Genomic DNA, 19,599 nt, shown 5'->3' with positions numbered 1-19,599 from the left:
TTCTATTTGATATATTCAGATTTCGTGTTAATGACAGGCATAAATTCTAAAGAATGGTGGTATTATTTGGTTGTAATTTCGTTTTTCATTGTCTCGTGGCCAGTATCTATCCATCTTTAAAGTTCCTATTGGAAAGTGTGGGTTGTAAGTTAAGTGTCTGGTTTCAACATTGAAATGAATACTTTGATTTGACGGACTTTTGATACTGGTGAATCATACATGCAGTGGCGACTTGTTGTGTACAAATAGAGCACATGCACATATATTCACCTACCTACCTAACTGCCTACCTACCTATTGACAAACAAACAGACAGAAAGGCAGGCGCACATACACACCGCATGCATACATACATACATACATACATACATACATACATACATACATACAACGGATGCATAATAATGCTAGTGAAGATTAACAATACCCAAATCCGATTAAAATTTCCCTGTAATATCCATATCAATATATTGTTTGATGCCCTCAAACGACAATGATGGGATATTTAATAACACAATTCATCAGGAAATCGTATTAGTTTTGCACACAATGGTGCTATGTCAGCCATATTTATAAATAAGTCTTTTCTTTACAAAATCTCTGTTAGTGAAAATTGTCATTTTTCGATTAAATCTGAGGTTTTTTTGTATGTACACAGGTGAGGGTGTGAATGTATTGTACTTAGTCAGTGAAGTTCACAACACTGTTCAGCTTTTCTGTTTGATCAACCACGCAGAAACCAACATGAGACTGCATATGTCACAGTTCAATAGCAAGATTGCACTTTTTGCTATATGAAATAAACCACATTTATAAAATGTACTGCAACTCCATACAGACATGCGGGCGCCAATTTTTTTTTCGGTATCAAACACCCGATGAAGGGCGCGTAAAATGTCATTTGTGGTTCTCATTTGCTCTGCACGTGGCATGTGGTAGTTCATTTCAATTAGACAAAATGTAGCAAGAAACTGTATTCATTCAATCCTGTTATCTTAAAGTGTAGCATGTATATTGGTTTCTGTGTGGTTGTATCAAATAGAAAAGCTGAACGGTATTTTGAAATTCGCTGTATGTGGAACCAGCTGCTTTATGTTATATGCAATATTAGACGTGTAGTCGTCCAAGATCTTTTGTGGCAGTCTTAAATTTCCTAAAATAGGGGAAGTTCTCTGACCTTGCAAAAGACAAGATTTGCATCATGAACTTTATAAACATAAGTTTAACTGTCACGACGCTGAACACTGAACACAGCGTCGCCTGGAGCCACAAAAGGATTACTAACATATACATTACTATGTTTCATCGTCTGTGGCACGACAAAAATCTGACTGATATTGCTAGGTTTTCAGTGTCTAGCTTAACAAAATCTTACCAACCTGGCTACGTTTTCTTTCCATGAGTTACCATTATCTTTTGAGATTGTCACAAAACGTGCTTTCTACTTACTAAAGTCTACTTAAAGGATCACTTGCAGTTGACAGAGCTCATACCAGGTATTTAAGATATAACTGATAAACAAGTCGATGACGTAATTTATCATACGTAACTATAACAATTTCGAGTAAATGTAATCAACTGTCCTAACAATGCCAGACGACAACTGTAATGTCTTAAAAGGCATCTGTCGACATTAACTTCATACTCCAATAATTTAATAGTGGGTATATGTAAATATTTTCATTTGCGTAAAAGTTATAAACTCGCCTTGTGCCTCTTTAATGATTCTTCAGACAATATAAACGACTAAACTGTTCAAATCAGAACAAAACATTCACAGTCTAACAATGTACCCCAAGATATTAATGACACGCGGCAAATTAAAGACAACAGAGCGATTTGTTAAGCCAGACGATAAAATGTAGCACTGTCGTTAAGAGTTTTGTCGCGCCAGACTTCCTCAGGTAGAATGTTTCAATTCTAGTGAGTTAACATGTCATAAGACAAGCGGTGACAAATAGTTGACAACAACGTACTCTGTGATTTCTTTAGTTCCGCAGTATGTTACACATTTTAGTACAAATAGCTCTACCTCGTCACAAATTCTCAAGTAACACTCCACATTTGTAATTTTGGTCGTGTGTTTTACTCGCTTTAATAACACTTGAAAACTCATGGCTATCGAAGATGGGGTCGCTGTATAATGTAGGGCGTAGTGTACTGTGAGTTGTACGAAGTGGTTAGAGTCCAAGTTTTCTGCTTACCTGTCACTTTCGTTTGAATAGTGCAGAACTGGATTTCCCTGTTAGTTGTTCATAATTTATTCGTTGAAAAGGTCAGCCCACTCTAATCCATGCGCGGTCGGTATGATGCATTTCCGAAACTGTTACGAGAAGTTTGTGAATCTTCAGTCACCGTATTTTCATCAAGGACGAGTCCTGGGAGGCCACCACTCTCGCGGTCAACGAGAGGGCCACTCTTCCCAACTTCATTGTAAATCACATCACATCGTGTCGTGTCATGCCCTTTGAAAATTACACTATACATGTTTATATGCATGCGAGGTTTTTTTCTTTAAATCGAAATTTAATTATAATATCAGTCTCCAGTGTTTTCCTGTGTTGATATAGTTTCTACGGCGATTACGATTCAGATGCCGTCCCCATCAGTCCAACGGAAACACTACAAATAGGGCATAATTTGATTTTATTTGGCTGTTACTTCCATAAGTCACTCCCTCTCATGCACATACACACACACACTGACGCAGTGGTGACCGTGTGTTTAAAGCTAGTTAGTTGTTGTTTTTCGAAAGTATGTCCCAATATTCTCTCTCTCCCTCTCTCTCTCTCTCTCTCTCTCTCTCTCTCTCTCTCTCTCTCTCTCTCTCTCTCTCTCTCTCTCCCTCCCTCCCTCCCTCCCTCCCTCCCTCCCTCCCTCCCTCCCTCTCTCTCTCTCTCTCTCTCTCTCTCTCTCTCTCTCTCTCTCTCTCTCTCTCTCTCTCTCTCTCTCTCTCTCTCTCTCTCTCTCTCTCTCTCTCTCTCTCTCTCTCTCTCTCTCTCAAATGTATGGAAAAGTTGCGATGTAAATTTATGTGCGAAATATTTACCTACTTCATATCAACTGTTTGGATTTGACGGAATTTGTCATTCTTTTTCACAGTCCCTCAACGTAAAATCAGAATCGTAATAATGGCGCTGTTTATTTTCATATAGTCCTCGGTAGTAGTCAGAAAAAGACGTCGACACGTACAATTACTAAATACATGTAACGTAAGGATATAACAACAGACGTCCAAAAGAAAGAAATATTTGTGTTTCACTTTCTCCACACTCACGTCAATCATTTATTAAATCTCGGCATGATTTTGCAAGACATCCTTATATATACCATATCTGTATTCGTCTGTCGTCAACTTCCTCTTTAAAAAGTTGGCCGCCTACTCTACAGTGTGCAGACGATAGGCTGCTGAGTATAGTCCGTCACTGAGCATTAGCAACGCATAGGCAATATGGCCTGTACTCAGTCATATTTTACAACTTATACATATTTCATCGTCTATTCTCACTACATGTCATGTCTATGAATTCATTTTTGTGCAGAAATATCGACCCCAGACTTGAAAACAACCTAGAATTGCTCATGAGAGAAATACAGTAGTCTTATCTTTCTGTTTAGTTTACTGATCAGACGATAAATACTGTCGATCGAAAGAAATGTGAATAGAAATCTGCCGACGGCCTTTCCGTAATGACGTATTTGAATTGCCCTTCTTCACGATCCATTCTGTGTTTTAGTTGGTTTTCTTCTATTTTTGAGGTTTGATTGCTATGAAAAGAAGTGATCATTATGCAAATATATCATATCACAATAGCTGATTTTCAACCATGTGAACACTGCGCGCGCACTTTATCGTCTGCTAGGAAATTGGGACAATTCTAAATTTACAGCTCAGTATTTTGTAGGAGTCGACAGCCTATAAACATATAATTGACATTTTATTTGCCATCTTGATCTAGCAAATCCAAATGCTTCTCATAAATAAACTGACTTTATTTCCGACCACTTAAGTAGCTTATTTCCAGACGATGTTCGCCATCTGTGACCTAGTAAATGTGCAGTCTTTTCTGGATTAAGGGAGAACATAACGTAAAAGAATTTTTGTTCGTCATTGCAGGTGTCCTCTTCTATCGAAGAAATTAAAAAAATTGATTTTGTTTTCGTCTAAAGGCAAACATATCAGTTTCGATCTTAGGACAGATGCCCATAATGTCACTAAAGGTTAACGTCATTGATCACATGGGTAGACTGCCAATGTAAGTCTGTTCAGTGATATCGATCATAATTGTATGGGATGTTGGCCAACAATTGTGTTCAGTGTTACTGTAACGCTTGTCTCTCAACCAGTAAGCATGATAGGTTGTCAGATATAAGCATAGTATGGAAGATGTACCCTCAGACCACAGACCACTGACATATGAGTGCCAAATAATAAAGCCTTCCTCAACACCGAGTACACGATTTGCTCTACACATCATTAATCTTTCTTGGGGGACATACTCGACTTAGTACAAAACCTATAGTTCTAACCATTGAACTTCAAGCAAGCCGCTTGATTCAGCTTACTCGCTATCAAAATGACACCTCTTTCCGACTTTCATAAACACGAAAACGTGAAAAGACTTATGTTGAAGCTCTTCCCAAGGACGTCTCGCACACTCTCGTAGTGTTTGAGTTATGACAATAATAAAGTTCGCTTGTACAAGACAAGTAAACATCATATAATTATGATAGATCCATTATGGGAATAACTTGTCATTTTAATATGTCTAGTTAGTGCATCAGTTAACGATTTAAAAATAACTTTATCTCATATCACTACATTGTGTGAATGCAGACAATCTATATAATGTCAGAGATGAGGAATGCCTCCTAAGATGTGTACCTTTGTAGAAAGCAAGTGATGATATGTTTGGAAGGCCCAAGGATGATCACACGATGCACTAATTTCCAGGCTCCTGTTGTGGTAATTGGCAGGTCACACTTTCATGATTCCAGAATACCAATTTATTTTCAGAAAATCTTGGCCACAAATGCGAAAAGGCAATGAAACGTGAATCTAACACCAGTCCATAGGGAAACGAATATTTGCATAATTTAGCAAGACTTGAACAAGCAACAGTCATGGTGAAGGTTGAGGGCGGTTGAGCGGTTGACATGAGCGAATGACATAAAATTATTGTCATTCTGGAATTCTGATTTTACGACTTGGCACTCAAAATTTATTCTTATTTTCGGCTTAATCACTGCCAATTTTTGTGATACACGCAGTGTGACCGAATCCCTTTGTCTTTACATCATCGCAAGGATTCTGTCAGTCATGCTACACTCGCTTTTATTCACCTTGTAGCTCAAATACTCCTGCAATGGTGACTGTATACTGACGGTAATAAAACATTGTCACTTCTCAGAGATGCCCAGTGGCTAATCAGTCGAGGCAGCTAGTCCATCATACGCCGTATATGCGTGTTCATCAGCCATGAAAAATGCATAATCTTTTAAATTAATTTTCCGCGCAATCGGATCCTCGTTACATTTTCCGCTTTATTTGATACGACAGACGTGTGAAAATATGATAAATAATTAGTTGTAGGGGTCGATAAGTTGATCAACGACCAACTATTATAAGAAACTGAAACTGAAGAGCGCGGCAGTAACGAATCGTGAACTGAAGATGATAGTACAGTTTCATTTGGGTTCTGGTTATTGTTGGTAAGTCTCCCTCGAGGAAGGGCAATAGCATTTAAATGAAATCATCATCATCATCATCATCATCATCATCATCATCATCATCTCCAGTGATTTGGTGAGTTGCATGGATTCGTGTATTTATTTCATCTATTCTGCTTTCTTCTAGAGGCTGTATCGACGCTGATAAACGTTGGAACGAGCTAGTCCTGCTAAACATAAAGACACTTTCGCTCTATAGGATATTTCTCTTAACTGAAGAGGGTTCGATCAGTGTGCATAATAACCATGGGCGAATCTGCAATCAACGCTACCGTTGATAGTCTTACGTCGACGAAGGATTCTAACTTTGGAACAGATATCGACTGCTCAAAGGAACTGTGGAATTTCTGCAGTAAGAATGACACAAGGACTACTCAAATGGAATCACTATCCGCGATATGTAATTTTACCTTAAATGATACCTGCACATCCCTTGTACAGGACGTCAACGACACGGACGGGGATTATCCGAATATGCAGATGCCTACAGCGGCCATAGATGGACGGATATCTTTGGTCCTTTATTCCCTGATATTTCTCCTCGCTGTCGTTGGAAATATACTCGTTATCGTCACTCTCGTACAAAACAAACGGATGCGCACAGTGACCAATATATTTTTACTGAGTCTTGCAGTCAGCGATCTTATGTTCGCACTTTTCTGCATGCCAATGACCATTGTCGGAGCCATTCTTCAAAATTTCATATTCGGGAAAGGATTTTGTACAATTCTGCCGTATATGCAAGGTGGGTTTAATAACACTTTTCTTGTTACATTAACGGATTTTTATCGATACTGACACGGGTGATCATGTCATTCCGATCGTGATGTACGAATCGTTCGGCCAGAAACATGATTTAGTCGTCCAGTCTCGTTTATTCGGCCGGGCTCACTTAGTCTATTACAATTTCAACCAACCGCACACGCACTCAATTGTGAATTACTGTGGTAGTCTTTCCCCACTTCTAAATTTTTCCTGTCTATCGATTTGTTTTGAGCTCCATTTGATTTATGTATGCTCCCATGCGCCTCCCTCACTGTCTTTTTAAATTTGCCCTCTCTCTCTCTCTCTCTCTCTCTCTCTCTCTCTCTCTCTCTCTCTCTCTCTCTCTCTCTCTCTCTCTCTCTCTCTCTCTCTCTCTCTCTCTCTCTCTCTCTCTCTCTCTCTCTCGCTCTCTCTCTCTCTCTCTCTCTCTCTCTCTCTCTCGCTCTAATTGTTAATGCGTCCTTTTAACAAGTCATAGTATATGTTCGATCTCGTTTTTACAATCAAAGTGTCTTTGGCATTCGTGATTTTACATATGTATACGTATGTATGTAGTTCATGAATAGTGAGTCTACAACAACAAGGGCAATTCAATAATTTTCTGTTACTGATTCAACCTTCCGATTGAACATAATTGAGGATAAACATTACCGTTCATTATTGAAAAGAAATACGTGCTTTTCGCCCAATTGTTTTGTTTGTTATAGTAGATTGTTTTTCACGCTAATTGTGGGAATAAATACGTGCTTCAACATAATCCAATATGCCCAATGTCGTCAAATTAATGTTTGTCTACGTTTCAAGAAACAGTCAGTATATCCAAATACAGATACGTGACCAAGACTTTGTCTTGAAGATGTCTCAATATCTAAATTAGACGATTATCATTTTTAAAGGAGGAAGTTTTTTTTAAAGCAATTCATCAAGCACTGACGTAATTACTTTGAATCTTGATACGAAATTATCTGAGAAGAAAACATCCATTATGTATTTTTAAACACACTGAACTCTAAATCTTCATTCTTCTCTCTTAAAATATTAATTCTAACAATTTATAGATTCAATACATTTGAGTGAAAGTGAAGATGGGCATTTTTGTCTTAAGATTTGCAACAATTTTAATATGTTTTAAATTTTTTATTGACATCCCAGTTTTAACATCAACATTAACAGCAGAAGCCATTTCAAAATAGATCTCAAAAACCATCTTCCAATCAGCAGACTAACCATCCTCCCGGACCATATTCACATTATGTAAATACTGAGTCTCATGTTACTTTTCACTTGTTGTTTATTTAAAATTAGGGTTTTTTTCTGTTATACGCCTTTTTGTTTTCTTTTCCTTTGATTTGTCAACATTTTATGATTTTTTCTGTTCTTTCAAAGCTCGCATGCATTCAAATTAATCAGCTTTGCCATATATATAAAAACAAAACATACAAAAACAAAACAAAATAAAACAAAACAAAACAAAACAAAACAGGAGGGGGGCGGATTCGACTAGTTGCAAGTCAACTAATTCACGTCTCCTTTCCCACATTGTATGTGTTTCAAAGTTACTTTAAATTTATCTTAAATATATCTCTGGAATAAATAATTAGCACTAAAGTATCTTATTTATCGCTTTCTGACACGACATGCATGACTAAAAGTACATGACGTGGAAACATTGACACGAAGTTCTTCGGCAGTGAATGAATAAATATATCACGAACCGTTTATCTCTCTTTTTCAAAAATAGACCATGACGTAAATACGGGTTTGTCACTTTCTGCACGTAAACCGTACGAGTTTGCATGTTTCTGTTAACAAATAAAAAGGTACGAATTTTTGCAGGTTTCTCTTAAAGTGACATTAAAACGTTATAAGAGTTTGCTGGTTTCTGTTAACAAATAAATAACGTTCGTTGTATGTTTGCATTGTCCATTGTGACAGGAAACGGTTACAACCACTCGAATCGATTGTCACTTACGTATTGCATGTTCACTCCGTTTCCATGGAAATATGATTAGCGACAATTTACTAAAAAATAATGACTTCGACGACATATTAAAAAAGATAAAAGCTTCGACATTGGAGCACGAGAGCGTTAACTGTTCAATAGATGATAAAATGTTATCTTTTTTTTGTATTTGCAGTGTGCTCCGTATTTGTATCAATATGGACGTTGGTCGCCATCTCAATGGAAAGATACTTTGCTATATGCCAACCACTGACATCACGTGGGTGGCAGACCAAAGCTCACGCATACAAGATAATTGCAGCAGTATGGGTTGTTGGATTTATCCTATTTATACCGACTGCATACTTCACCAAACTCACCGCAATCTATAAGCCACATACGTACAAATGTCGTGAGAAATGGCCGACCGACGTCTCCAGACAAGTCTATGTGGTGAGTAGTTAGAACAAAACAGAGATATAGATTTTGAGAAATTACTGATGACATTCGATAGCTTTTCGATAACCCGTGAGAGATGTGACTCCCATTCAATCCCTAGTTGCAACGGAAGTAAATAAGAGAGTAACGTGAAGTCCACGGCGTCTGGCGAGACAGAAATCGCACCATCATTATTACATTCTGTAGCATGGTTTGACAAAATATTACTGACGCTACATTTCTAGCGTCACAAACATGTAACTAGCATTGATACCTTTTCTTTGCATGTGTTACCGTTATCTTAGCAAATCTTCGCAAAATACGTCAGAAGCCTGAAGAAATTATGTTTAATATATGTAATAATTTTAAGTGTAATCGAATCACGTGCAAATCATGTACATCTAGAGTGTAAAAACGTAGAGAGTTACATGAAAACCATGAACATAATGTAAAATGTAATATAATATATTGAAATCACTATAGACACGTTGAAACCATGAACATAGTAGAGTAATATGTAAGAGATATATGTCCAAATAATGAACATAATACTGTAAAATGTAACAGAATACAGAATCATGTACAAACCATGAACACAGCAGTGTAAAATATAACAGAATCACGTACAAACCATGAACACAGCAGTGTAAAATGTACCAATCACGTGCAAACCATGAACACAACAGTATAAAATGTAACAGAATCACGTGAAATTTAACAAAATCAGTTGCAAACCATGAACAAAGCGGTGCAAAATGTAATAATCACGTCCAAATCATGAACGTAGCAGTGTAAAACGTAACAGAATCGCGTGCAGATCATCAACATAGCTAGCAGTGTAAAATGTAACAGAATCATAACGTTTGCATACAAAAGTACACCTTTCCGTACAATTCACAACAACACCTGTTTTCAATATCACTTACTGCATTGCAAATACCCGGTAATATAATACACACAATTATGTTAAATACCAATACCACCAACTTTCGAGAGTTTAAACTATTTTGAGGGAGACACACTGATCAAAATATTGAGAAAACGAATTGTTATCATTACCGCAGGTACTTAATAAAAATAACATCAATTATTTGTTACTAATAGGTCACAGAATGAATTCAGTGAATTACTTCTACAGAAATAGCGCACATGATTAATACGTGTGACTATTTATAGTTAATGTGCCATGAATACTAAATAATATACTGTTAAGTGGAAGGGTAGGGGATGTTGGAATGTTATGTAGTCATTATAAGCCTAATCGGCCATGAATTAATACACGGTGCAGATAATGACAAACAACCTTGTTTTGTTATTTTGTGTGTGATGAATATTACTTGTCACAAAGAAGCATGCAAGTGGTGGCTGTTTTTAAAATACCAAGGCTGTACTTCATGTACGGGGCCCCAGACCCCTATAACTAATCAACAAGTCTTAGGACTGGATGGGACGTTTTCTCTGTACATTACTATACTAAAGAACTATATAACTGATGTCATTTTAGCGATGGTTTTAAACTGACCCTTTGTGTTCTTTGTCAAAGGGACCCTTCTATATCAAGTCATGTTTTCAAGATTAACCCTCCTTCTTCCCGAATCTCCACCCACCTGAAGCACAACTTTTGGCAAGTTAAAAGTGACCTGCCACTTAGGGGCATGCATTTGAATATCTGTTAACGTTTTTTGGGCTATTCTTTTTTGGAAATAGGGTTTGGGATTAAATTTTAGTTTGACACAACCCAGACGTACGGTCCCCTTAATACGATGACGTCACTCACATCCTCTCATTGCTATACTAGCGATATGCACGGTCACGCACTGCAGGCATGCTGGTGAACTTTTCAACCCTTTTTATTTCCGACAGACGTTGATGTTTACTATCCTTATGGTGATACCACTCCTTGTGATGGTTGTAGCCTATGCGTTGATTATCCTTGAATTGTGGAGAGGAATGAACTATGAAAAACGCGCTACATCCGCAGGTAAGACAATCTGGACATGTATGGTAGTAAATATATATACAGCGCCCTCAATGTATATATGAGATTGCCTTTCGTGTAATATTTTGAAAAACAACAAACTGTCTGATATATACGGGTAAAATATAATTATCATTTGGAATATGAAGTGGGTGAACTTGAGAATCTGTAGAACATGAATTGACAGAGCATAGGAAATAATTGATGAAATTGTTTACACCTGAAATCAGAAGAATTGGTATATTTACACAAAGTTGTTGATGAAACAAGTTTAGAAACTGAAATACCAAAATACTGAGGCTTTAAATTAGATTAAACTCGTTATCGTTTTGATTGGTTAACCTGAAAATAAATAATTAGTGCCAGTAGCACACAGCAAATGTCAGGTTAGGATTACAGTATGGATACGGAAAACAGGTGTCTGGCAGAGCTATAGAAATACAGCTGTGGACATTCAAGTGTGCAAAATCCCCTTCATTTCACTCGTCAGACTAAATTAGTTGTATAAGGTAGATTTCAGCCAGTAAATGACAAGTGGTATACTTATCATAAACCTACTAAGGCTGTTCAGTGACACCCAGCTGGGTCACAGTGGTTACACTGTAATCAAATCTGTGTCAACTAGCTTTTTTAAAAAGAAATTTGACAGTTGAAGACTTTCACTTTAGTTATACATGATTGAATACTTTATTCCTGATCCCATGAACATTAGAATCACTTTGAGTACACTTGCCTTGTTGAATAGCCAATAGTATATGTAAAGTTGGACCAAGTAGTAAAGCTGTGACTTCAGAAGATGTCTTTCCCACTTTTATGATGTACGGTACTTTCAATGATAACATATATAAGACTAACTGTTCACTGTAACAAAGCTGGCTGAGGACCAACTTGGCTTTGAAACTACTTTTAAAAGGAAGTAGTGTCCTGTTGTTTTGAAAACATTGTGTCAAGTTTTATGAATGAAATCTATCTATACAATCAATTTAGTTGAACTAGTTAACACAAAGGCGATCTATCGATCCACTTGCCCGTCCGCACCTGTAGTAGGTCCAGAACAGAAGAATGGCCTTATATTATGCCCCCCCCCCCCCCAATGATGTCCTATGCTCAGCATGGCATTTACTAATATGACGTTACATATGGCCTGGAAACCACACTGTATAGCGCCCCCAGCTGTCTAAACCAGTACTACTGTCTCGGTATGCATCTTCCATTAGGTCCCTGTTTCTCTCAAATACATTCATAGAAATAAATAGACGATTTGAAACCATGGAGGCACACCCTAATCTATTTGCCCGAGTACTATGCCCCCCGCCCCATTGATGTTTACCTGTCCTGTACACATATGGCTTTTATCATTATTGCATAATCATTCACGTGTTCCTTTTTCTCTCTGAAGAACAAGAACCAAATGGTTCCCGCAAAGCCGCAAATGGTGACTCGAAAACTACGAAAGTTCGTGCTGCTGCCCCTAGGAGTACCTCCAATAACGCAGCAAAAAGGCGTGTAGTCAAAATGTTGATGGTGGTCGTTCTGTTATTCTTCGTTTGCTGGACGCCATCTTGGTGTCTCAACATGTGGGCGCTGTTCGACAGACAAGCGGTATGGAAAGTGTCTGCGTTGGATGCAGCAGTGATTAAACTTCTGACTTACATCTCTTCATGTGTAAACCCTATCACCTATTGCTTCATGAACAAAAAGTTTCGACAGGGTTTCTTAGAAGCTTTTGGCTGCTGTTCCAAGTCAGGAACCGACACTGGTACATACAGCGCAGTCGGAAGTACAAGGCTGCGATCTCAAGGTATGGCGGGTAATTACAATACAACTTTATCGTCCGCGGAGCCGGACTCTTAAAGCAAGATGCGCGACGACACGCGTTGGATAAAACATACAGCTGAAAGCGTAGCATTTAGAACTTTTCAGTTTCTGTCCCATGACGAAAAGAAAAATTGCACATCTATCACTCAAACATTAAAAACAAAGTCACTGTACTCTTTTGTCACAGAGGGCGTAAAACAAAACAAGATATATGGTCGTGGTCGTAATAGGCAAAGAAGGAGTTAGGTTCCGCATATGGTAAGATAGTGGCTTTGGCTTCAAAGTTTTTTCTCTCTAATAAAATCACTGCAAAATACTCTAAATTGAAATGACCATTGACTATTAACCTTGCGATGGAAAACAATATAAATGTTATTAACTTAGAATATATTTGTAATATACATAATCAATATAATTATATATCTTTAACAATATTTGATAAATTTACCTGCACTTTAAACCGACAGATTTGCTAATTTATTCTGTTTTTAACTAAAATGTGATGGGTCACTGAATGATAATTTGTCTAACTTCTACTAACAGACATGTCATTACCCACGGCTATCAATGAATGACATTATGTGACTGTGACCAACACGTTGTGTAGTTCGCATGGTTTTTAAAACACTCACCTTATGTAGCGAGTAATACCCGTCGAGCACAAATTCTAGAAAAACAAAAGTCACTGTACGTTTGGTCGTAGAGGGCGTTAGTCATATTAATATATTGTCACAAACATTGTATGTTGTGATATCGATAATAATATATTCATTTAAACTATAATTTTAAAATCTTATTATTATATTAAAAATGTCTAATCTTATATAAGTATTATATATATATGTATATCTTGAAACTATTTTCTTGTGAACATTTTCAGAATTTGAAATGTAACTTGTTCGTCACATACGTGTATGTCTACTACTGGTATGGTTTCTGGAGTACGGTTTCTAAAATAAACATATAGATGTATAAGATTTGTATTTAAGCTTGTATTATAGGAAGATTAGTTTAGATAATATAACCACGGTCAGTAAAGTGATTGATTAATGTCTTTTTAGACCCCATGAAACGATTTTTGTCACATTCTTTACTAAAACAAATTGTAGTACTTTATAGTGCGAGTTAGCCTCGTTTTCATATTTGTTGTTTTCAATACAGTATGTTCGTACTGTCGCCATAGGTTGGTAGCATTGTCTGCCTCCACTTTGTGAGGTTACCTCGTATCTCAACGTCACATTGTTTGTTTTAACTTATTTGACAAAATTAAATGACAAAATCCAGTAACTACATACATACATACATACATACATACATACATACATACATACATACATACATACATACATACATACATACATACATATTCCATTACATTCAGAAATGTTCAGGTTTTAACCTAACATTTCTGTATCTCGTCGATTTTTCCTTTGAAAAAGAATTTTTATTCGAAACGTCGGATTTAACAGCTATTTATACGGACTGATTTATAAGTTCCATATGCATTTCTTTATACATACATACATACATACATACATACATACATACATACATACATACATACATACATACATACATACATACATACATACATACATACATACATACATACATACATACGTACGTACGTACATACATACATACGTACGTACGTACGCACGCGGGCGGGCAGGCAGACAGACAGACAGACAGACAGACAGATATGCACACATATCTGTATGTATGTATGTATGTATGTATGTATGTATGTATGTATGTATGTATGTATGTATGTATGTATGTAGGGAGGGAGGGAGGGAGGGAGGGAGGGAGGGAGGGGAGGTAGGTAGGTAGGTAGGTAGGGGGTAGGGAGGAAGGTAAATATAGAATAGTCATAAATCTATATATGAATCATTTCTTATGTATTGTGTATTCTTTTTCTAGCGAGGACTTCCCCTCAATCATCCAGTGTACGATGTGGCTCGGAACGCACACCCAAACCTGTTCAGCTCTAGTGTTCTTTGTTCGTCAGTCAACCCATGTCATGTACCTACCCTTTATAAGTGTCAATCACTGACCAGCTACGTCAATATCCTCTGCACGTCTCGTGTTCACAAGGCTGTCTTACGTCATATCCGATACCTGACACTGCACTTGGACGCCATATTGTCAGAGAATCCAGCATAGCAAGTTGGTCGGAATGTTTTTATTTCCTTCTTTCCGTTTGGCTGCAATTTATGTACTTTGTTACCATACGATCTATGCACCAACCATTGGAATTGCAATGAACCATATACATTGCATCATCATGATTGTATTCAATGCATGATTTCATCGCATGCGTTTGACTTATTTGTAAGCTATGCCTTCACTATTATCAGACTTTTTTCAAGATAATACACGTATTTCCAAGTAAGGGTAATGTCATCTTATTTTAAGTTATTTAATGTTTGCCTTTGATTCGTGTATGCGGAGGGTGTACAGTAGATGAAATTTGAGGAAGGGATATTTTGAATGCTAGAGAAAGAACATTTCTTAGGCTGGATTACAAGATGTGTGTATGTACTTACTAGGATCGGGGAGGTTTCAAGAATACATATGTTAACTTTGAAGACATACAATGTTTTGATCTTAACCTTTGTAAGATAATTTGTTTACACCAAAAATTGGATATTTTAGGGGCGGAGTTTAGGGGCAAAGAAAGCCATGGTTCTTATGAGAAATTTGGCAAATTGTAAGACTTAGCTATGTCAGCATAGTAGAAGGAAGAAAATCACTCACCATATATGACCACAGTGATATTTTTTGCAGATCAGATAATGTCATCGACCTTATAATGCTACAGGTGAAACATCACTATTTCAGTACGTCAGACGACTTTCTCTTATATGTATATTTATATCTACACATAGTATTTAGAGGTAGCGAACAAACATATAACATTGGGTCGATCAACAGGAATTACAAAAACTTCACATGTACATATGCTGACATTTGTATACTATACCGATATATGTGCTAGTATATTGTCTATGGCACTGCAGCTGTAGCACAAATTTATACTGTGCTGCTCATACAAATATTTTGGAATTATTAGTATTCATATTGTGTTTGAGCGGGAATGATATAATGGCACAGACTTTTAATGACTTTTATTTCAGTTTGAATTACCAGTTGGTTTCATGTATTGAATTGTTAGAATCGGGAAAAAATATTGACTAGGCATGAGTAAACATCGTAGTGGGTATATAAATTTTACCATATGCCTTTGAATTAATCTTACATGCAACAATGACCCTTCCGTTATTATGTTTGGAAGAGGAGTTAGGATTCCGCTAACGTTGTGTGCAATTGTGATATCACTTGTATATCAATTGTGTCCATTAAAAAGCGTAATATACTCAGTTTGTTTCAGAGAATGATAATGTGATGGAAGCTATCAATTTTTTCATGTGTAAAATTACATGTACAATCTTATCTAGCAAGTCGAAACCATCTGATATTGTTAACCTTAAATAATGTATATGACGGCGAAAGCTTTCTAACGGTTTTGCTATAACACCGTACACCATCTATAATTTTTGCAAGTATCTGGATTTCTTGTAATGGACTTCAGTCATATATTCCTCGGTACGGAGTGGTTATGGCACTAAAATCATCCCGTGTTCGTATAGCCGTAAAGTGTTTACTGTATAAAAATACGAAAGCAATTTGCTAAATTATGTTCACTTGGTATATTTCCATGATTTCTGAACAATTAAAGAAATTCAACGCATTGCACTTGTGCACAACATGTACATTTACCTGGTGGCTTTCAAAACTATTATCTTCTGTAACGTACATGGTACAAAATCAGCGAGGTCACCAGGAACAATTTACTTCGAGTTGAAGTTCAAAACCATTGAAATTGATTCAAGCCATAAGATCTCTTCATCAAGTCGCAGGTGCATAGGTGGACTATATTTGCCATTTAAACGGTGCCAAGGGATGAGACATTATGATATATAATCTGTAAAGATCTCTAATATACACAACCAAATACCTTGGACTATATGATTGAAGCTTGCATACCCCTTAGGAATAAATTGTTGACGTGCAATTGTTTCGCTTTGTTACTAATGCACAAATACAGGTAAATATTCGTTAGCAAACATGAAAATGTATGTATGTACATAAATGAAATGTTTCAATTTTTATGTAAAATACGTCCTTCGTTTTGGATAAATTCTTTTAAAGGTAAAACAATATATGCTTATTTACATAATGAAATATTTCACCTTTTATGTAAAAAGTCTTGTTAATTTGATGGTGAAGAAATTTGAAGGTAAACATCCGATATGGAGTACTAATACCACAGACCGCTACTGCTTTGCTCTAGTGGTCTGAGCTATTAGTAAAAACAACACAGATACTTATTTCAGAGAAATGGTCTGGAAACGACTCAAGCGAGTATATCACCAAAATAGTGGCTACTGGATTTGGAAATATCAGTTTACTGCCTTTGCAGTATTATGATTGACTATTAAGTTATATCAGGCTCCACTCTTTCTAACTTGCCCTATATCTCTGAAAAATGCTATTCTATGGTGAATAGGTTGGCTCTAAAGTGCAGCCAGTCCCCTCTCCTGTTACGTTGTTTTATCTCAACACTCCTACACTATGGCTATAGGTAAAATGATCGATTTTAAGCTATCTTTATCTGCATGGCTCATGTAGGAAAACACTCTATTGATTTGTCTCGTGCAGTCAATACAAAAAGACAAACCACGACAAATGTGCCATAGACGAGTACTAACGACACGTACCGGTATTTCCTAGTAACTTATTATCTCACTTCAATGGTCTTCAATATGTGTGGAAAGAATTGACGAATTCAGCAATATACCTTTATTTATTTTAAAAATGTGTGTTACTCCTGAGTATTAACTTATTTCTTTTCCATTCTTTTAAAGTTATGTATTTCTTTGAGTTATGTAACGATTATATTGTAGCAGTGTTCTCCCCACTATAGAGAAAGCACGATGTTAATACCGTCCTTGACACCCAGGCTGCCATGCTTCTAAAGTGTGCTATCGTCCTTAAGTTTTAGTGATCTATAGTAATGAAAATATTATAATAGTACTTTCACATGAAGAGAAATGGCAGTTCCCATTCTCCATGTGTGTATATGCTAAATGTCAAGAGTGTGTTTCAATGTTGAAGACATACATATGATATGCTGATCATTATGCTAATTACAATGTTATTGACATATACATTATTATGCAAATCTACCATTATCCTTGCAATCTACCCTGGGGAGAACACTGATTGTAAGGTGATTGCTAAAGTGTCAAACCCTATGTGAAACCTCTTGAACGTAAATTTGGGTGTGATTGTCACCAGGTTTGGCATAATTAAGCATTTCTTATCAAAGATTTAAGAATATGACATTTATTAAAAGGTTTTGTTGAACATTGGCGTTTTGGGACGTTTTCAAAAGGTCTGAACAGTGCAAATATTAATGAAGTATAGTAACTGTACTAATTGAATAGAAACATCGTTTGAAGTAGCTAGACCACTGTTAAATATTTTTCAAAGTGCTATAAAACATACTTACTATAATTACATCCAGGACTTGCTTCGGCTCTCAAACAGCATAATGAGAGAATAGATCACACCAAAGAACATACTACACCACATACAATTGCAAATTAATTTGCTTTAGCAATATTAATCATCTGCTGCCTGACTTATATCGGGTGTAATTTTATTTTTAAAATGCTTAGCAAACTTGTGTCTCAAATAATTGAACAATTTTCTTTCATTTCGACGACTGGCCTTGTGAGGAGTTCAAAAACTAATTAGATGTATGAAAACCTACTTATCGTTATTAGATTTGTTATAAAAATGATTTGTATGCACAAAGGCAAGCGCCAACGCACCGGCATTTGAAACACTATAATTAAGTTAAATGAAAATGTAGGAGCTACATAAGTGAAATCACTCACCAATAAATGTTTTCATGTCCGTTGAGTGTATGTAATTCCTTAATGTTCAATATGTCTATTTAACAAAACACACATAGAGCTGTTTCTTTGCTTTTCGATTCAATACCATCAAAGTAACGAAGATGAATCCTTTGGGAGCAGTCTTTCTAGTCTATGTGTTCAAGAAGTTTATTAACTTATGCGTTAATATTTGTAAAGAGATCAAGTGTATATAAGGCTCTGCATGGAGTTTGAACAGTTATTGGACCGTTTGTAGGCTTGGTATGGATCGGAGGTTAATACATAGAGACCTGTTCAACGTTTACATTCAAATTTTATCTTGTACATGTAACTGTCAACCAACATTTAAATTTCAAACAGAATATAAATGTATTTACCTAGAAATAATGTAAGATAAACCATAGAGATGAAATAAAACGATATTGATTTTCATCTAGATGTTTCTCTAGCGTCATTTATATTCAGATTGCATGTATAATTCATGTGAACCTGGTTGACGTCATCCACGGTAAACTATACATATTGGGTTAGATTTCATCCAATCCATCAACTATCAAATACGACCGAGGTGAGCAAAAACATCACGAATTTGGAGGTAAGCTGTTGAAAACCACGTAGATGTGTAAATCCTAGAGCTAATGTCAATTGAATTTTACAATGCCAAACACAATCATTGTATTTTGCGAATGTTGTCTGATTAAATTTATGAAACTAGAAGCCATGAGCGCAAAGGAAGTCTTATAAGCCTACGATGCTTTCCGCTTCTTCTTGAAGTAGTTCTCATGGGATATAACATAAAATAACTACGTTTCATCCCGGTGGAATATGTATTTAACTACTTCATTATCGTAGAGTCTAAACCAGGTCATGTTTGAACACAACTTTCACCATGTCTTTAAACTTACAACAACAACAACAACAACAACAACAACAACAACAACAGCAACAACAAAACAAAA

The 19,599-nt window shown here is 36.5% G+C and overlaps 1 protein-coding gene across 1 annotated transcript in view; it reads left to right on the top strand.

Moving 5' to 3' along the window:
- Positions 1 to 19,041, top strand: part of LOC144438522 (cholecystokinin receptor type A-like) — a 124,364-nt gene extending 105,323 nt beyond the window's left edge. The window contains exons 3-7 of the mRNA XM_078127582.1: positions 5,858 to 6,475; positions 8,634 to 8,890; positions 10,739 to 10,856; positions 12,253 to 12,654; positions 14,595 to 19,041. Of these exons, the coding sequence (XP_077983708.1) occupies positions 5,977 to 6,475; positions 8,634 to 8,890; positions 10,739 to 10,856; positions 12,253 to 12,654; positions 14,595 to 14,665 (1,347 nt within the window). The 5' untranslated portion in view covers positions 5,858 to 5,976 and the 3' untranslated portion in view covers positions 14,666 to 19,041. The remainder of the gene's footprint in view (positions 1 to 5,857; positions 6,476 to 8,633; positions 8,891 to 10,738; positions 10,857 to 12,252; positions 12,655 to 14,594) is intronic.
- The last annotated feature ends 558 nt before the right edge of the window (positions 19,042 to 19,599 follow it).

The sequence above is a fragment of the Glandiceps talaboti genome, chromosome 8 (assembly GCF_964340395.1).
Source record: "Glandiceps talaboti chromosome 8, keGlaTala1.1, whole genome shotgun sequence".
NCBI lineage: Eukaryota > Metazoa > Hemichordata > Enteropneusta > Spengelidae > Glandiceps > Glandiceps talaboti.
The sequence above is the reverse complement of the archived record's forward strand: the minus strand, read 5'-3'. Positions and strand labels throughout refer to the sequence as shown.